This window comes from Equus caballus, chromosome 21 (assembly GCF_041296265.1).
Source record: "Equus caballus isolate H_3958 breed thoroughbred chromosome 21, TB-T2T, whole genome shotgun sequence".
Lineage (NCBI taxonomy): Eukaryota > Metazoa > Chordata > Mammalia > Perissodactyla > Equidae > Equus > Equus caballus.
This window is the reverse complement of record NC_091704.1, coordinates 60,376,788-60,394,746: the sequence shown is the minus strand read 5'-3', so window position 1 is coordinate 60,394,746 and position 17,959 is coordinate 60,376,788. Positions and strand designations below refer to the sequence as shown.

The window sequence follows — 17,959 nt, the reverse complement described above, 5'->3', positions numbered from 1 at the left end:
CTCTATAACGGATGTAAAAAACAAATGACACAACAGACGTATTTTCTCGTAGCTCAGACTGTTGCATCTTTAATTGATTAGAACAGTATTCATGGATGTCTGTGGCAGTGCAGTCGCAGGTGCTGAGAACACAGCCAAGAAATAAAGCAAGCTCCTGCCCTCAAGGAGCTCATGCTTCACTCTGTGTGTAGGAGGCTGTGTGTGTGTTGGAGAGCATGGGGGTAGAAAAAGGAATATGTCAGGTGTTCATCAGTGCCAAGGAGAAAAACAAACAGTATAAAGGAAATAGAGTGAAGGGGTGTGTGTGACATTATGATGGAGGGGTGTCAGAGGTGAGCAGAGATTTGTCTGGAGTGAGGGAGCAGGTACCTGAGGAAGAGCCAGGTGTGTTGAAGGAGTGCAGAGGAGGGTGCAGGTGAGGCAGGAGCCATCAGTGAGGGAGTTGTGGGAGCTGAGGCCAGAGAGACAGTGAGGGGCCAAGGCAGGGGGCCCTCGCAGGTTGTAAAAATATCTATTCCACTCTGAGTGAGATGGGAGGCCCCTGGAGCTCTGAGAGCCTGGAAGTGATGGGTATTGTCTGACTTACGTTTTAAATGCATCACTCTGGCTGCATGTGGAGAATGGTCAGTAGGGTGTGGTGACAAGGGAGACCCATCAGGAGACCTTTCTTGATTGTCTAGGAGCGAGGTGATGGTGGTCTGGACCAGGTGGTAGGCAGTTGGGGGAGATCCTGGATTTTTTTGGAATGAGGTGAGAAAGACAGTAACTCCCAAGTAAAGCAGTATTGTTATTCTGATTATGCTTTGTTTCATCACTACCTCCCCTTTTTTTGTTCTTTAACAGAACTCAGATTAAGTGTAGCTCCTGAAATGGATATCATGGACTACTGCAAAAAAGAATGGAGGGGAAATACACAAAAAGCAACATGTATGAAAAAGGTATGATGCCTAGATGCACATATTTCAAGTTTTTCAAATAGTCTATAAGTAACTGTTAAGTAATTATTTAATATATTCTTTTATGATTTTAGATGTTAAGTTAACTTTTAGACTATGTAAATATTGGTGTTCTAATTTTAGAGCTGAGGAAACAGGCTCTAGATATAAGGGACTTACTTCGTCACAGTGTTAATATAGAATCAGCATCAGTTGTATAATGAGCTGATTTCTTTGAAAAACACATAAATGACTTTGTGCCATTTAGAGCTGGGCCAGCCATTTGTAGTCCTTTTGGGGTCTTTTGGGAATGCCCTTCTGGCCTGGTGAGGTAAAAGCCTCAGAAGTCATACCTCCTGCTGTCCCCACCTGCGTTTGGTTTCCTACCCTCCAGTCCTAGGGGCCTGACCCCTCCTGCACTCCGTATGTGGAGGGATCTGGAACTGCTCCCTTCATTTCACAGGTCCCAGGAGCTGCCCCTTCCCAGTCCCATTGCATAGATTGGTGACCCTAAGTATTCTCAACGCCGTGGGATGTTGGGGATTCCCATGATGTCCTGTTGTGACTGCGATGGGGCTGGGTCACTGCTCAGGTCAGACTCCTTGACCCACTCCCACCGCACAGCTTGTTGAGCAGCATACCATTGGTTCCCTCTTGAATGTACCATGAATTCAACATTTCCTTAGTGGTTTGAACCATGTGAAATTGCTACTATTTGACTATTTCTAAGCTACAAAAATGGCAGTTTCAACCTAACGCTTCCACCACCTCTTGTAACCTCTGGGTTATATCCTTTGCTCATTTTCCTCTTGGGATTGTTTACATTATGAATTTGAATGCACTTCTTGTATATTAGAGATATTGCCCTGCCACATTTGATAGAACTATCTTTCTAAATTTTTTGTTTAGAACTGTATTGTTGGGGATTTAAAGTTCTTAAATATTTGAATACACTTGTTCTTTTCCTCAGAGCTTGTTTTTGTAAAAAATACTGTGCATCCTTCAGCAGACCCCTCAGCTTCCTGTGCCCACCCTGAGATGAGCTGACTTTACTCAGATTGTAGCTGCCACTTTTAAAGCTCTGAGAGCAAACGTCAGCTCTGCTGTCTGCAGGTCTGGACTGCAGACTCTCTGTGGCTCAGGCTCTTGTTGGAGAACTCAATCATGAAATAGCTGGGACTCTCGATTTCCTGCTAGAGGTTAAGAATGTTTAGGTTTGTGAGGCTGTCTGCTGAATGTGGCCACTCAGATTATTTGACAACTTCCAGCCCTGTGTCAAGATAACCAGAAGGCCAGATATTTGCCCCGTGTTTTCTCATCTTCTCCAGAAGTGCTTTCACTGATAATTTTATTTTATGACCTCACAATCTTTAAAGGACCTAACAGTTTATACCTTAAGGTCCGTAACTCAAGGTATCTGTGAAGTTATCCAAATGTCCCATACTTTGGAACTCTTGCTGAAGTCACTCCTCTGTGATTTTAGTTCAAGGGAAAGATTTGACCCTGTAGTTGGACTTTTCTGTGACCAAATAATCAAAAGTGCATCAGTTAGAAAAGCATCACATCAGGACCCATAGCCATAATTAGAGCATCTTGGAGCTTGGTAACAGCTTGGATCTCAGTTCTTTTTTGGTCCTTGTTTGTCTAAGTGTCTATTTTTGTTTTGGATATTCTTTTGGAAGTAAGTGTGTATAAATCCGAATTAAAAAGTTTGATTCACCTCTGAAATAGCACGAGTAATTTCTGCATTTGCTAAGGGGCAGTTGCTGTTGAACTAGTCCCTGTGAGAATTCGGGGGTGGAAGGGGTCCACCACAGGAAAGAGGTGCACATTTGTAGGCCTGAGTCTGCTTGATGGGCCCTCATGTGTTGTGTTGGTTGGACCATTAAATAAAAATGTGACTCAAAATTTTATTATTGGAAAGAAGTACTTTCATATCCGCTTAGAATGTCATCCTGTGACAACTAATAATGAGGGTCCAGTGCTTGGACACAGGATGACTATAAATGTCCACCCCACGATGAGAGTGATGGCCTTTCCTGGGTGTAAGTGCAGGGTAGGGAGCAGGGTTTCGAGTGACTGTCAAGGAGGAGTATGATGAGCAAAAGGACCCATAGGAGTCGGGTGAGTGAGATGGGGGAAGCAGTGAAGTCCAGACCAAGGCCTGAGCAGTGTCCAGCCAGAGAAATTAGGCATGTGGGCTGCCTGCGGACCAGGTCACTAGGATGTTATGGTGTCCTTTTTTGGGTTGTGCTTCAAAATGCTCCATTTGGATGGCTGTTTTTGAGTGACTGAGCATGTCACTGAACATTTTCATTTCCTCGTTTCACTTCCAGACTGAATAAGAATGACACTTAAATCCACTTTTTGGAAAAGTCTAGCAGAATTATCCAGACTCCTCCTAGCATGTAGACTTTATTATATACCATGGAAAGTTGGGATTTTGGGATATTTTTTAAAAATATGGAGATGCAAACTTAGTGTATCTCTCTTTTCTTATCTCTTCATTAAGCACTTTAGGATCAGTTTAAACACAGATTTAACTCTTTAGAATGTTTATCAGTAAATGAATCTTACAACAATTGCTGAGAAAGGAATATATAACTCCAGCTTTGGGGGTGGCTGATGTTTTAATGATACTGGGTGTATTATTTTATATGCTCTAGTGTGTTGTGTCTGTTCCATATACTGATATTTGGTATAATACTTCTGTATTCCATAGTATTTGTATTTTAACATTCGTTAATTTCTTTTGATTATTAAAAAAGGAATTACAGTATCTTATGTGAGGGACAGTCAGTCTTGTTTCTATTCTTCCGGTGGTCAGGGGCATGTTTTTTCCCCAAGAAGAAAACTCTCTTCACTATCCTAAGTCAGTAATGACCATTTTGAATTCTTTGATGCTTTCACCTAGGGCTATGAGGAGGTGTCTCAGAAATTCACCTCGATACGGCGAGTCCGTGGAGATAATTACTGTGCGCTGAGGGCCACACTCTTCCAGGCCATGAGCCAGCCAGCGGCGCTGCCCCCCTGGCTGCAGGACCCAGAGCTCACGCTGGTACGCTGCTGCTGCAGGTTTGAGTCCGCACCGTTTCCACTCGTTTCTGTGAGGAAGACTTCCCTTTCCTGTCTCTGCTGTGTGCTGGTACAGTCTGCTCTATGATGTCAGTATGTGGGTTTATTTGGTTTTGTGTGGTTGGGATGATTTTGCATAGTACAGTGACCAAAAATGATTGTTATTTCCCTGAAAAGGAACATGATAAAATTTATTTGAACAATTCAGCTGAATTAGAGAGCAGGTTGTTAGTTTGTAAAAAGTACTTAGGAGCAGCGTGACTTCAGTTTTGGTGTCTGTATTAAGTGGGCTGTGTGTTGTACTGTCTGAGAACCTGCTGGGGTTGTGGAATGCACATTCTGTAGTTCCAGCTCCAAATCAAGAAACTAGCACCCTGTGCGTAGTGTTAGGAGGATTGGCTTAGGAGACAGCTGAACAGCAACACCAGAAGAAAGGTGACTAGTGTCACCCTGGGAGAGGCTTCCTGGGGAGGTGAGGGTCAGGGCCTGTGTCCCATGTGTGGCCCTCATTAGTGTTTTAAATCTGCAGTGTGCTAGTGCCACCCCAGGAAGTCACGAATCTGTGTGTCGTGTGTCCACGACATGCATCAGATGAGGTTGGATGATAGAATTTCCCAAAAGAGTTTGGTGGACAGGAATGATTGAGCAGAACTGACAGTATGACAGTAATTGGAAGAAAATCGGAAGTCCTGTGCTTATATTTATAAAAAAGCAAAAAAGGAAAAACAAAACCCAAAGTGCCAGCTGTGGGAGATCTGCCTTACCAGCAACTTATGAGGAAAAAAAAAGACATCAGGATTTTAGGTAATTGCAAGCCCTGTATGAGCCCGCGTGACATGTGGTGGCTGGCGGTGCTAACGAAGCCCTGTTTCAAAAGGAATGCTGCTGAAACTCAGGCAGTGACAGTCCTGTCTTGAGCTGGGCTCATCAGATCCCGTCTTGAGGACCGAGTGCAGCTCTGTGCCTGTATCCTCAGTGCAGAGGGGAGGGTGACCAAGATGATTCATCTGTTTTGGGAACAGTTGAAGGAGCCGAGGTATTTGTTTACAATAGGGAGACTTTTAGAGGAGACTGGTTGCCAGCTAAGCTAGTTAGAGGTCCGAGTGGATGAGGGCTCACACGCCCTTAAAGGGCAAAACCAGGACCCGTGGGTGGAGGATGCTAGCTGTCTGTCCTGTGATTGTCCGTTTTATAAACCGACATAAAGTTAGTGTACCTGTATAAACTGTCTAAATGATAGCTATGAAAGAGATTTTCTTCTAAGCAAAAATGTCATCTTAAGCAGATTTCTCAGTATTAATTTATTTTTTTAATATAGAGGCAAAGAAATTGATACACTAGGCTGCTTTTTTCTTTGCAAATCATGGCATTTATTAGTAGTGAAATAGTTCAGAATTATTGATCAGTCGACAGAAGCGTGTCTCTGGATCCAGGACTCTGCTAGAAAAAGCAAACATGAGTGATTTTCACTTGGTTGGCTTTTTACTTTTACTTCTGTGTTTGACAACCATACCTTAATTTATAGATTGTGACATAAAATCCTCCTCAATTTTAGGCTGAGTTTTCCGTTAAGCCTTTTCCTTTAAGGGGCTATTTAGGTTTAGGGACTTAATTGACATAATGAATTTGAAATTTTATACTTTCCAAGGAATTCTGGTGCAAGTAGTGTTCTACATAATTAAGTGTATAAAATGTATGCCATGAGAGTAAAGCACAACGTCCTTTTTATTTTACCAGCAGGACACCTTTGGTAAGATCATCTGCTGTAACAAAAATAGTCTAGGTTGATTGTGCTGGGTTTCTGATCATTATTGGAATATGGTGCATGTATGAGCTATGGGGCTTTAAGGTCTTAAATTTCATTTGAGCCATGTGAAAATAGTTTTTAAATTCTCTTTCCAATTTCTTCCCTTTTTTGTGTCCCCTTTTTTGTGTCTATCAGCTAAAAATATAGTTTTTCTCTTGGGAGCATAATCTAATTAGTTGGTCACAATGGTATTATTTTTGTCATCTAAGCTTTATTGAATGCCAAGAGACCACGTCAAAGAGAAAAAGCTCATCATACCTGTCTGTGAGTTTAGTATTTAAGTTTATTAAACTTTGGTTCTGTTAAATATGGACTGAAGAAGTGACTTCATTCTTTTCTTGCTTTCATCCAACTGGAAGACTTGTCCTTGTGTTGACTTGCCAGATCCCACCAACTGACCTTGGTTTGATGAGTTTCTTTTCACTACCTGTTCTATTGTGTCACTTCTGAGGCTTGAGCCAGTGACAGGTGCAGCACGTGTTTCTGATTTGAGGTGCTGGCGCAGGAAGGGGCACACAGATTGGTTGGTTGTGCTTGCCCACGCTGTCTTTTCACTGCCTCCCAGTTGTCCCTCACGCCTTTCTGTGGATGCCTTTCCGTTCCTCTTCTCCCTCCACTAGTCTTCCCTCGGAACGTCTGCTCTGGCTGGGGCCTCGTTGAGTGAGCAAGTGGGTGGCGCAGTGTGACTGGAAGAAGTCGGGATGGAACCAGGTGTGCAGACAGAGGGGTGGTGAGGCCGGCAGAGGCTAGCAGTGCGTCTGATAGTGGTGGGGTGCCTGGGCCACCTCACCTGGGAAGTGAGTCCCTCCGTCTCCAGATACTACTTGTGTAACTATAATAAGTAAACATTTTAATACTTGTTTGTTAACATACATGCTTAAGACAGGCGGATCAAGTGATACTTAAATAACTATTGCTGCAAAACAAGAAAACCTTACAGGAGTTTTGGTATGAAACTCAGTGTGCCCACTTTCTACCTGTCTTCCTGATATATCAGAGTATCTTGTATCCTGTCGTATTAAGTAAAACTCTGCTTGCTGTTAGAACTTGGTATAAATTATTTGTGTTAAAAATGGGGTAGGCTTGCCATTAAAAATACTTGGACCAGACCCACAATAGCTTTTTGACAATGGATGTGTCTCAGGTTACCTTGCTCCTTGTCTTTCTGAAATGTTGAGGGTCTCTTCTGACCACTACCTCGTGTCCAATGACAGTCCTATGTCCTGGTCAGTTCATGGCACAAACATCCTTGGTTACTGTGTCCATGGGGCTTTTAAAAGCCCTGAGAGCACTGACCACTTCTGGGGACACAAAAAGGCTGGTCTCAGCAGGCAGGTGGAGGGTGTCTAGTCTCAGCATTATTAGGGTCTCCTGAATTGCACAGGCTCTAGAGTAGCCCCCCTCTTCAGCTGTGGGGATCGCACAGGTCCTGGGACATCTAAGTTTGTGTGTGAACCTGTAGACCCAGAACCAGCCTCAGCCCAAGGCCTGCAGGCCCCATGCTGTGTGAAACTAGTCCCTTGACCTCAGTTTGCATTTCATCAAGAATTGGGGTGAGCCCAGAGAAGCCGTATTTTGTTACTGAGGGACATGCACATTTTAGCTAGCTGTACCTGCTTCCATTTGCAGATTGAGAGATGTTCTCTGTAGCATTTGCCGTGTTCCCTCTCTCCTAGAACATACTTGGTTTCAGGATATGAAAGGCACCCAGGAGAATTAGACTCAGAGGCCCTCTCTTTAATCTGAACTCAGTGGAAGAGAGCCGAGACTGCTTTCTGCCGGTGCTCAGCTCCTCTGGCCTTGCTCTGTTCCCAGTCTGGGAGATTGAGCTTTGCCCTCACTGTCCCTCTGGCACTTCAGCCTCCCTTCACCTGCTGTTGCCCTGCCTGGGCTCCTTGTGTGTGGTTCCTGCTTCTGCCCAGGTCCCAGTCACAGTGTTTGACTGCAGTCAGATCATCTGACCCTGGCCCCAACCTTGGAGGTCCCTTGGTCTGGTAGTGCTTAAACTTGGACAGTGCCTGGGTCCCCGAAAGGTGGTGTCCTTCAAGGCAGGGGTCCTTTGGTTTCCCAGCTCGCTAAGTTTTAAAATGTCTCTGAATGGATGGGGCCCATGACAGTGTTTGCTTAGAGTGTGATAGACTGTATCAAAACTCATTTTATGAGTTAGTTTTTGGATTGGCATACTTTTGTTATTTTGCTATCCCTTAATCTTGCTGGTGATTTCAAGAATTATAGAGACTAGCAGATAAAATGCACTGCTTTTACAGTTCAGTCACAGATGAAATTATACCTAAGCTAATTACCTACTTTATTCTTAGATATTTCCCATCATTGTTTCTTGTTTACATCTTGTTTCTTGCTCATATCCCCCTTATTCTAACAGAAGTCCAGTCCCTGCGTGCTTAGTAGAAAAGAAAGGCTATTGCTATGTGTTCTGAGTTATGACCCCTGGAAGCATTGAAAGTTATATTCACTTTTTTCTTATGAGTAAATAATTCCAACTCTATTATTCTTTCCTCATAGTTTCTTTTTCACACCTAGTTTTTTGGATTCTCTCTCGAGGCTCTCCACATCTTCCAGAAGTATACATCCCTGAGCTGGATAATTATCCTAGCAACAGTTTGGCCAATACATGGAAGGAACAAGGAAACAGACTTTTATTTAGATTTCCCTCTGTTTGGTGAGACCTTTGGGGTCTCCTGAGTCAGTCACTTGGGTGTTGTGCCTGCCTTTCAGACACCTGCACACAATGTCCCATGGTGCTCAGCTGCCCTTCACCCAGGTTCCCAGCTCACATGTGGGGAGCCACTGTTTTCTGCTCAGTTGCCCTCTTTGTGCCCAGTTGTGATTTCAGCTTGTGGCCACTTGAGGGCATTTTAGGTTCTCATGATAAACCTGAGAACCTAATTGAAGGTTTGCAGCAGAACTGGCCACATGTTGCTGAAATGCAGGACAGTGTGGTCATGGAGCTGGGCAGCTCTTGAAAAGGAGGTCATTTGTCGTCATCATAAGATGAGGAGAACCCACCCTCCCCGCCCAGTGAGTGAGTGTAGATCGCCACCACTGTGGGCAGCTGAAGAGGAATTCCCATCCCTATTGTGGTTTTGTTTTTTGCAGAGATAAAACCACCTTCGTTTCACGTGATTGCTGTAGATTGAGAAGGCAAAACTAGAATTACCGTTCAGGAAAGAGTCTTAGATTCCAGGAGAACATACGGCCTCATTTAAAACTGTATTTATGATTGTTAAGCTCAGGTGCCACGTAGGAGGTTGTAGGAATTAATTATTCTTTAATGATCTTCTGACTTGGAGGTAAACTTTTTTTTCCTTTCTAAATTTTATAGCTGTGAAGTGACATGCTTGTGCCCAGCCTAATTATATGGATTTTCTCCTGACACACCCAAGATTCTTGGGAGAGTCTGAGTTCCTATGCTGTCATCCATCAAGTTGTGTCCCAGCTTGCCTTTCAGACTCCACATTCTGTTGATGATGAGGGGAAAGCAAAATAACAAATGCTCCAGGAAAAAACAGAAAGTAGGCAAAGTAGTAGTTCAGCTGTCACTTCTTTAATGAGCTAGGCTGACACAGCTGCCTTAGCCCCTGCTGCCCAGTCTCAGTTGTATTTTTTATCTTACTGTGTTGATTAAGCAGTTAAAGTAGATACAGTGTTATTTCTTTGAATATTAAAAGTTTGAGGATGTGTGTTAATATCAGAAATTAGGTTTTATTTTCCTAATCAGGAGAGGAGCAGGTTTTTACTGTATCCTGGACCATCTCACATGCCCCGAAGCACCTTCCAGAGTCATGCATTCAGGAGTGGGAAGGACGCTGCCTGGGTAGTTTATGTGAAGACGCGGTGTGGATACTTCTCAGCGTACCCTGACAGTGCTGTGTAGTGTTCCTGGTGTGGTTGAAGCCCAGCAAAGCAGAGTGTGCCCTTGTAGCTCATCCCAAACCACCATTTCACCCTGGCAGCCCTCCTCAGGGTGGAACTTTCTGAGTTCCTGACCTCCAGATTGAGGTCCTCCATCCTGAACCCACACAACAGATTTGTAGGGATTAATTCTGGAAGTGCAGGTTGGTTTTGTAGGCTTCATGGCTTCTTAGAGCTTGGATCGTGTGATGCGTTTTCTGGAATGTTAACATTCTTTATTTCTCTTTTCTTATGCTCTAGTTACCAGAAAAACTCATAAGCAAGTACAACTGGATCAAGCAGTGGAAACTTGGACTGAAATTTGAGGGGAAGAGCGAGAACCTGGTTGATAAAATTAAGGAGTCCCTCACTCTGCTAAGGAAGAAGGTGTGGAACGTGTAGTTCTTCTCTCTGCTAAGTGCGAAGCTCTCACTCCTGGTTGCCCAGCAGACCACTTCTCAGTCCTCACCCAGTGGATTAGCAAATGCTCTGGGCTGGTTTTGTGGCAAAATCATTTTAAATGAGCACGACTCTTGCTGTGAGGTCTTGGGTAAAGTGGAGAATTATCAGTATGGTATATTCTTGGAGGAGGTGATGTGTTTCATGAATTGTTTTAACTTTCTTGAAAGGAAACCATAACGAGTTTCGTCTTTGTTCTAAGTCACCCTGACAAGTTTCAGGGATATCATTCAGTCCATATTTCTTAGAGTGTTATCAGTGACATGAATTCACGTTTTTTAGATTCTTCCCAATTGTGTCCCTGTTTTACAGTTCTCTCCGTATTTATTAGACTTGTTTTCTTTTCTGATGATTGCGCAGTGAGTCGGCTTAGTAACTTGTGTTGTGAAAACTCTCCTGAGGGTTTCTCTGACACAGATTGTAGGCAGAACTCTGTCTGCTGATTCTCACTGATTTGGTTATTAAAATACTCCTTTCTGTGGCTTTCCACGGTCTCCTGTGGTTTGGATGTCCTGCCTGCACACTGGCCCACACTAACCACTAGATTGCTTGCCTTGAACAGCTTGAAGCTCTCCTCACCAGGAACCCTGAGTCGAGGGCCTGTTGATTGCTCCAGGCTTTGTAGATGGAGGAGGAGGGTGGGTAAGGAGGCTTCGGACATCGGCTTTCAAGATTCCTTCTAGCGCTTCCCCCACTTGTTGATATGTTTACTTGAATATGGTCTGCCACCCCGTTTAGACTTTCAGCTCCATGAGACTGTCCTGTTCATTCCTTTACACCCAGTGCTGAGCACCAAGCCTCACACATAAGAGGCATGGGGTAAATATTTTGTTGAATGAATGAACTGAGGGCTCCGACTTCCTGGAACCTAGTTTTTATTTAGAAATGTAAAAAGTGTTTACTGGAAAATGCGCAATCAAAGGAAGACTGCCGTTAAAGACATGGGAGCAAGAGTGGGGAAGAGGGATTCTGTTGTCGTTGCCTGTTGGAGCAGAGCACAGGCTGTGTGGGGCCTGGGGGCCTGCGCTCACCCAGGCCCTGGTTAGTGGAAGGTCAAGGGCAGGGCTCCGGCCCTGTGGGAGTGAACAGGAAGGCTCTTCAGCTCAGCCGCTGGTGACGATTTCCTTTTTCTCCCTTTTAAGTTCTTGTGAAATTGCAATTTTTGCATTTTTAGGTGTGTCTGCTGTAACTAGAGCCTCATTTTTTGGAATGTTTGAGTGATTTGAATTTACAATGACATTAAAATTATTCATTGATAATCTGAGCCAGCATTATTACCACTTCCCATGTGCCAGGCTGTACACTAAAAGTTTCAGGCGTTATGTAATTCTCACAAACCACCAAGTTGTTGCCGTGGTTATCCCTGTTTTACAGATGAGGAAACTAAGGCCCAGAGCTTGCTTAATGCCCTGCAAAAACCACCACCTGCTTGGTGCTGAGGCTTTCATTCCAATCTGACTCTCTGACTCTGGAACCATGCTCTTGACTGCCAACTTGATCTACTTCTGGAAAATATGAGATGTTCTAGCTTTCAACCCAAATATTGGAGAGAATCCTGTGGTGCTGTCATTATCATTAAAACATACTCTTGAATTAAAAATTTTAATGGTTTTTCAGGGGAGCAGTAGTTACTGATTATTCATAAGGACTAGTTTTATGTTGGCATCTCTTATTCTCATTCACTTTAACTTAAAAGCACATATATTTTTAGGGTTTTCTTGTTCACTTAAGGAGTTTGCCTGTGTTAGCTGAATACCTAATACTATGCTTTATTCATAATCAGAAGTCAATAAGAATTTCGTGATTGGGCTTATTTATTTGAAACGCTGTGTATTTTTGCGAGGTTAGAGGGGTAAGTTTAGTAAACTCGTAATTCAGGAGACTTCACAGTCTTCTTTGCTCGTCTTTGTTGTTGGAGGCTGGCTTGGTGTTTCTGGGTGGTATCTGCTCCTGTAAGCCCGTTCAGGGAGCAATAGTTTTAGCTCCCCATCACAGCTTCACACACAGGCCTCCTACACACACAGTAGCTCTTCCACAAGTGTTTCTGATTGATCGGTTCAATCTCCTTGCCTGGGAAGTTAGGGAGTCAAAATTTTATTCCACCGCCCCAGTGCTTCTCCTTTGCATATTGTACTTTTGTTTCAAATTAATGGGGGAAAAGCTGAATAAGGAATTTGTGTGGTCTAAAGAGCACCATTGTTTGACTGGAAACATGAATGTTCTGAGCATTGGTACGTGACTCATGGTTGCCTACTTTTGAAAATCATTTTGTGCTCATAGTATGGAAGTATACCAGGGACTTTTAGAACAAGAATTTAATTATTATGTAACTTTCTTATTGTAGTGGGCAGGCTTGGCTGAGCTGAGAACTGCTGAAGCAAGGCAGATAGCTTGTGATGAACTGTTCACAAATGAAGAGGAGGAATACAGCCTTTATGAAGCTGTAAAATTTCTAATGCTGAACAGAGCCATTGAACTATATGATGATAAAGAGAAGGGAAAGGAAGTACCATTTTTCTCTGTGCTTCTCTTTGCTCGGGACACATCAAATGACCCTGGACAGCTGCTGAGGAACCATCTAAACCAGGTGGGACACACTGGTGGCCTTGAACAGGTGAGTTGTGCCTTTGGGAGTAGATTAGCCCAAAACAGCAGCTTTAGCCATCTAACATTATCTCACAGTTTTTTTGGGTCAGAGATACAGGAGCAGCTTCGTTGGGCGCTTCTGGCTCGGGGTCTCAGGAGGATGCAGTTGTATATTATTCAGGGCTCCAGTCATCTGAGGGCTTGACTGGGACTAGAGGATCCACTTCCAACGTGGCTCACTCACCTGGCTGTTGGCAGGAGGCCTCAGTCCCTCACTGGTAGTTAATAGAAGGGCTCAGTTCCTCAGGATGTGGGCCTTTCCATAGGGCTGCTTGAGTGTCCCCACCACATGGCCACTGGCTTCTCAGAGAGTGATCCAAGAAGAGAGCAAGGAGGAAGCCACAGTGCCTTTTATGGTCTAATCTTGGAAGTCATACACCATCACGTAGCCCGTCTTCTGTTTGTTAGAAGCAAGTCACTAAATCCATCCCACACTCACGGGACGAGCATTAGGTCCCACCTTTCAAGGGAGGAGTGCCAAAGAATTGTGAACCTATTTTAAAACCAACACAGTTGTCTCAGCCTGGGCTTGCTTTTGCAGACTGGTGGATGGGATCAGTACCCTTTGCCTGGTAATCCACAAATAAGTGAAGCACTTGAAAGAGTCATCTGAGGAGTCTTGTTTAATCTTGGCAGCTGTGACTATATTGGATAGCATCCTTTAAAAACAGAAATGGAGTCACCTTAGCCAGTAGAGCCCAGCCTGCTCTTGGATCTTTTACAGATATGCTAAGTTTGGAGATTTAATGCAGAGACCCAATGCAGTACTGTCCTGCGAGCCAACAGTTACTCTATCTTTAATGTATTCATTATGTTGCCCTAAAAAGCTTAAGCCTTTTTTCAGTGGAATAGCCAACCACTAAAGTAGCCTTAAGACTCTCCCTATCTTCCTGCTCCCACTGCTGACTCTTGTGCTTGCTGTTTCCTGGTATGTAGGAAAGAGCGAAAGTGATGATCACTGCTGGGTCAGGCAGGATTGGAGATAATTACCTGTACTCATAATGTGGGTTACTTATGTCTCCCGAACTGTAGCAAATACCTTGCAGAAAAAAGCTTAGTGGAGCATGGTTTGCATATTAGACTAACGTTAGTCCTTTCTGAGTCCCCACAAGGTCTGCTGTAATGGAGAGTCCACTAACACAAACAGACAACTTTATTGAGATAAAATTTGCATGCCATGAAATTTAAACCCTTTTAAAGTGTGTAACTCAATGGTTTTTAGTATGTTTACAGAGTTTTGCAGCCATCACTACAGGCTAATTTTGGACCATTCTGTCACCCTTAAAAGAAACCCCATACCCATTAGTACCCATTCCCCCTTCCCCCTAGCCCTAGGCAGCCACTAGTGTATTTTCTGTTGCTATACATGTGCCTATTCTGGACATTTGTTACAGTAAATGGAATCATATAATATGTTGCCTTTTGACTTCTTTCACTTAGCCTAATGTTTTCAAGATTCATCCATATTGCAGCATGTCCTTTTTATTGACAAATAATATTCCATTGTATGGATATATCACATTTTATTCATCCATTCATCAGTTGATGGGCATTTGGGTTGTTTCCACTTTGTAGCTATCATGAATAATCCTATGAACATTCATGTAAAAAGTTTTTTTATGGACCTGTGTTTTCAGTTCTCTTGGGTATGTACTGCAGAGTGGAATTGCTGGGTCGTATGGTAATTCTTTGTTTAAAATTTTGAGGAACTGTTTTTTAAAGCACTGTTTTACTCTCCCACCAGCAGTGTTTCAGAGTCCTATTTCTCCACATGCTTACCAACACTTCCTTTTTTTTGACGCGAAGTTCACATAACACAAAATTAACCATTTTAAAGTGTAGAACTCCATGGATTTTAGTACATTTACAGTGCTGTGTGGCCACCACCTGTATCAAGTTCCAAAACATTTTCATCACCCAAAAATAAGACCCCTCCCCCCCCTTGTTACCTGTCTTTTTGTTACAGCCATTTTAGTGGGTGTGAAGTGGGATCTCATTGTCATTTTGATTTGCATTTCCCTGATGAGTTTTCAGGTGCTCTTGGCCATTTGCATACCTCCTTTGGAGAAATATCTATTCTATTCAAATCCTTTGCTCAATTTTAAACCGGTTGTTTTCTTCATTGTTGAGTGGTAACAGTCTTTATATATTCTGGATACAAATCCCTTGTCAGCTGTATGATCCATTCTTGGTGATCTGCTTCTTCGTAAGGACCTTAGAGAAGTGGCCTGGGCTGGGCTCATGGGCAGGAAGAGAGGCTGCGGCTCAGCCGTGGTGTGCACTCCTGAGACACGCGGGATGGGGCAGGTGGTGAGCTGCACTTTTCAGTGTGGCTTCCCTCCGCAGACCCGTTTGCTCTTCCCCCAGGTTGAAATGTTCCTTCTCGCCTATGCTGTGCGCCACACCATCCAGGTGTACCGGCTCTCCAAGTACAGCACTGAAGAGTTCCTCACAGTCTACCCCACTGACCCACCCAGGGATTGGCCGGTGGTGACCCTGATCGCTGAGGATGATCGGCACTACAACATCCCCGTCAGAGTGTGTGAGGAGACGAGTCTGTGAGAGGAGCATGCCGGGACAGCCTGGCCATGTGGCCAAGGTGCGCAGGCAGCTCCTTGGCTTGGGCTTTGGGCCTGCGAGTCTCTAAGAATGAGCTGTGAGAACTCTTGGGCCCCGTGAGCCAAGCTGGACTGGGATGTTCTGAAGACTAGCTTTCGATGAGAAGAATTAACCAAGTATTTCCCCTCATCTGGGATTCAGTATGTTTCGGTGGGGGCCTTCAGAGCTCACCTCTGGGAAGGTGCAAACTACATCTTCATAAAACAAATACTTTTGTATGCGAGGAGACTCATCTTGGAGAGGAATATGTTCTTTATGTCTTACATGAAAACTTTCTCTAATTGTAGACTGACTTTCAATTTTTTTAAAGAGTAATTTTTTTTGTTTTAATGGTAATGGGTCTCTGTAGTGCCCTTCCTATGCAATCTGCTCACGTGGTGTAAATTCTGGGATGGAGTCTGTGAATGGCACAGTCATAACATCCTCTGATAGTCTCGTTGAGCAGTGGTTTGGATTTATATATTAATTAAAGGTATTCTAAGGAGATTGTCTAATAGAAGATTAAGAATTGGATCCAAAAGTGAGTTATTTAAAGGCTGGAGAAAGAACTGCAGGAGGGAGGCAGTGGCACCTGGAAATCCTTGCTCTTTGAGAACATGACGGGTGCCTGGGGTTGAGGACACAGCGGGTCTGCTGCCTGGTGCAGGTGGTGCGCTGTCAGCGGAGTGAGCGCTGCTGGCAGTTGAGCTCCAGGGTCGGGCTGTTCGTGATTCTCCACTTCTAGGGAGCCACCATTTTATGGCCAGAACAGAGCTTAGATCCACTGTGGTTTTAGAGGAGGAAACTAAAGCCAAATGACTTTCAGGCACTCATCTGAGTTCCCAGGTGGGAATTAGCTGGATTCTGGGCCCTTTTCATGCTGTGTTTTTGAGGGTGCTTCCATTGCCAAGTTCATGTAACTCGTCTGTTGGCAGGGGTGAGTAATAGCAGTGTCTAAGATTTTCATGAGTGGGTTTAAGCAGAAGCATGTATTAAAACTGAGTGCTGCAAAGGGAGCGCTGAGCTGCATCTGGCCTGGATCTAGTTTGGGAAGCCTGAGGGAGGCATTATTCCTGGCCGTGAGCTGTTGCCTGCGTTGTCACAGGCTAGGGTGGTGACTAGGGTGTGGGGACAGGGCAGCCCAGCTGAGCATGGTCTGCATTAGGGCCCATCCACGTGGGGCGCAGACTGTGGACACTGTTGGCAGGAAGCAGACGTCCCTCTGGGGCTGTATCAGCAGCACCTGGACTGGCTCAGCATTTGTGGAGGTGGTGTTAACCTGAAGTACCAAGCTTTATTTTAGAATAGTTAAAGTCTTTGTTTGGTCCAATTTAATATAGTTTATAAGCTATCTAATCTGTTTTTTTGGGAGGGGCAAACCTTTTTTGAAAATTGTTTTGCTTTCACTTAAAAATTAAAATTCTTAGCTGAAGAAGCTCAGAGGACACACAAAACTATGCAGACTGTTACATTAGTATTTTTCCCGTTGGCTGTCAGTAATAGTTGCCACGTTTTGGTAGATGTTTATTCATTAGAGTGTTTGAATCTACTTCTGCTCTAAAGGTGTGTGAATGCACTGGAGAGGCTGTGTTCTTCACTGTGAAATGCGCTGGTCCCTCAAATCAGGAGGGGCCTAGAAGCCAAATTAAAGTAGTAATAATAATGACTTCTTGTTGGCTTTGATGCTTCATTTTAGTATTTGTAACTTACAACAGGAAATGCTTACTGTTCATTCTTGAACGTTTTTTAAAGCATACTTCAAATGTTTAGGTTGTACAAGGCAGTAGGGGTCTGTGTCCTTCGGGGGTGATATTGAATCTGACTGTTGGTTCATATCCACTGTTGAATTTAATAATACTCATGATCATTTGTATTTGCATTTTGAAAATGTTCTAATATTAGTGAACTTGAACCAGACTTCTGGGCAACTTAATTATTTACATTTCATACTTTTTTCTTCTTTCTATGTATGATATTGTTAGAATGTGTGCAGAAATTGTGGTCTTAACCACCATATTGATAAAAATTCAAAAGGATGCATTTATTTTAAGTTGCTTTCTGTCCCAAGGCCTTATGAGATTTTGCTCTCAAACTTTTGTCCAGGCTTAGAGGGATCATAGCATCAGAAAAACAAAGCTCTCAAAGAAATAGTACTTGAGGAAATGTAAACGATTGGCCAACTTTAAAAATAACATTTCTTTGTTGCAACCCGTGACTTCAGTTGCTCAGAGTCCTAATTCCATTTCTCATTCCTGATCTTGGCCTGGTTGGGTGACATCAGCAGGATGGAAATTGAATTGAGACCAAAGTGGATTCAATAGGATAATCTACTTAGAGGGATCTCTAAAATGACGGTCTTCTAGAAAAAGGAAAGTAGTAGGACTACACTGTACTTATTTGTAGCCCAGAGTTTATTGCAGGAATTCAGAGGTTTTGGATCCTATGGTCTTGGCAGAAAGATGATCTTCACCTTAAGCAGGCATGACTTTTCACCTTTGAGCTCATTTAAGGTGCATTTAAACCTAAA

The 17,959-nt window shown here is 43.6% G+C and overlaps 1 protein-coding gene across 1 annotated transcript in view; it reads left to right on the top strand.

Moving 5' to 3' along the window:
- OTULIN (OTU deubiquitinase with linear linkage specificity) overlaps positions 1–17,098 on the top strand; it is a 53,340-nt gene extending 36,242 nt beyond the window's left edge. The window contains exons 4-8 of the mRNA XM_070246283.1: positions 844–938; positions 3,850–3,993; positions 9,991–10,116; positions 12,533–12,802; positions 15,202–17,098. Coding sequence (XP_070102384.1) covers positions 844–938; positions 3,850–3,993; positions 9,991–10,116; positions 12,533–12,802; positions 15,202–15,396 — 830 coding nt within the window. The 3' untranslated portion in view covers positions 15,397–17,098. The remainder of the gene's footprint in view (positions 1–843; positions 939–3,849; positions 3,994–9,990; positions 10,117–12,532; positions 12,803–15,201) is intronic.
- The last annotated feature ends 861 nt before the right edge of the window (positions 17,099–17,959 follow it).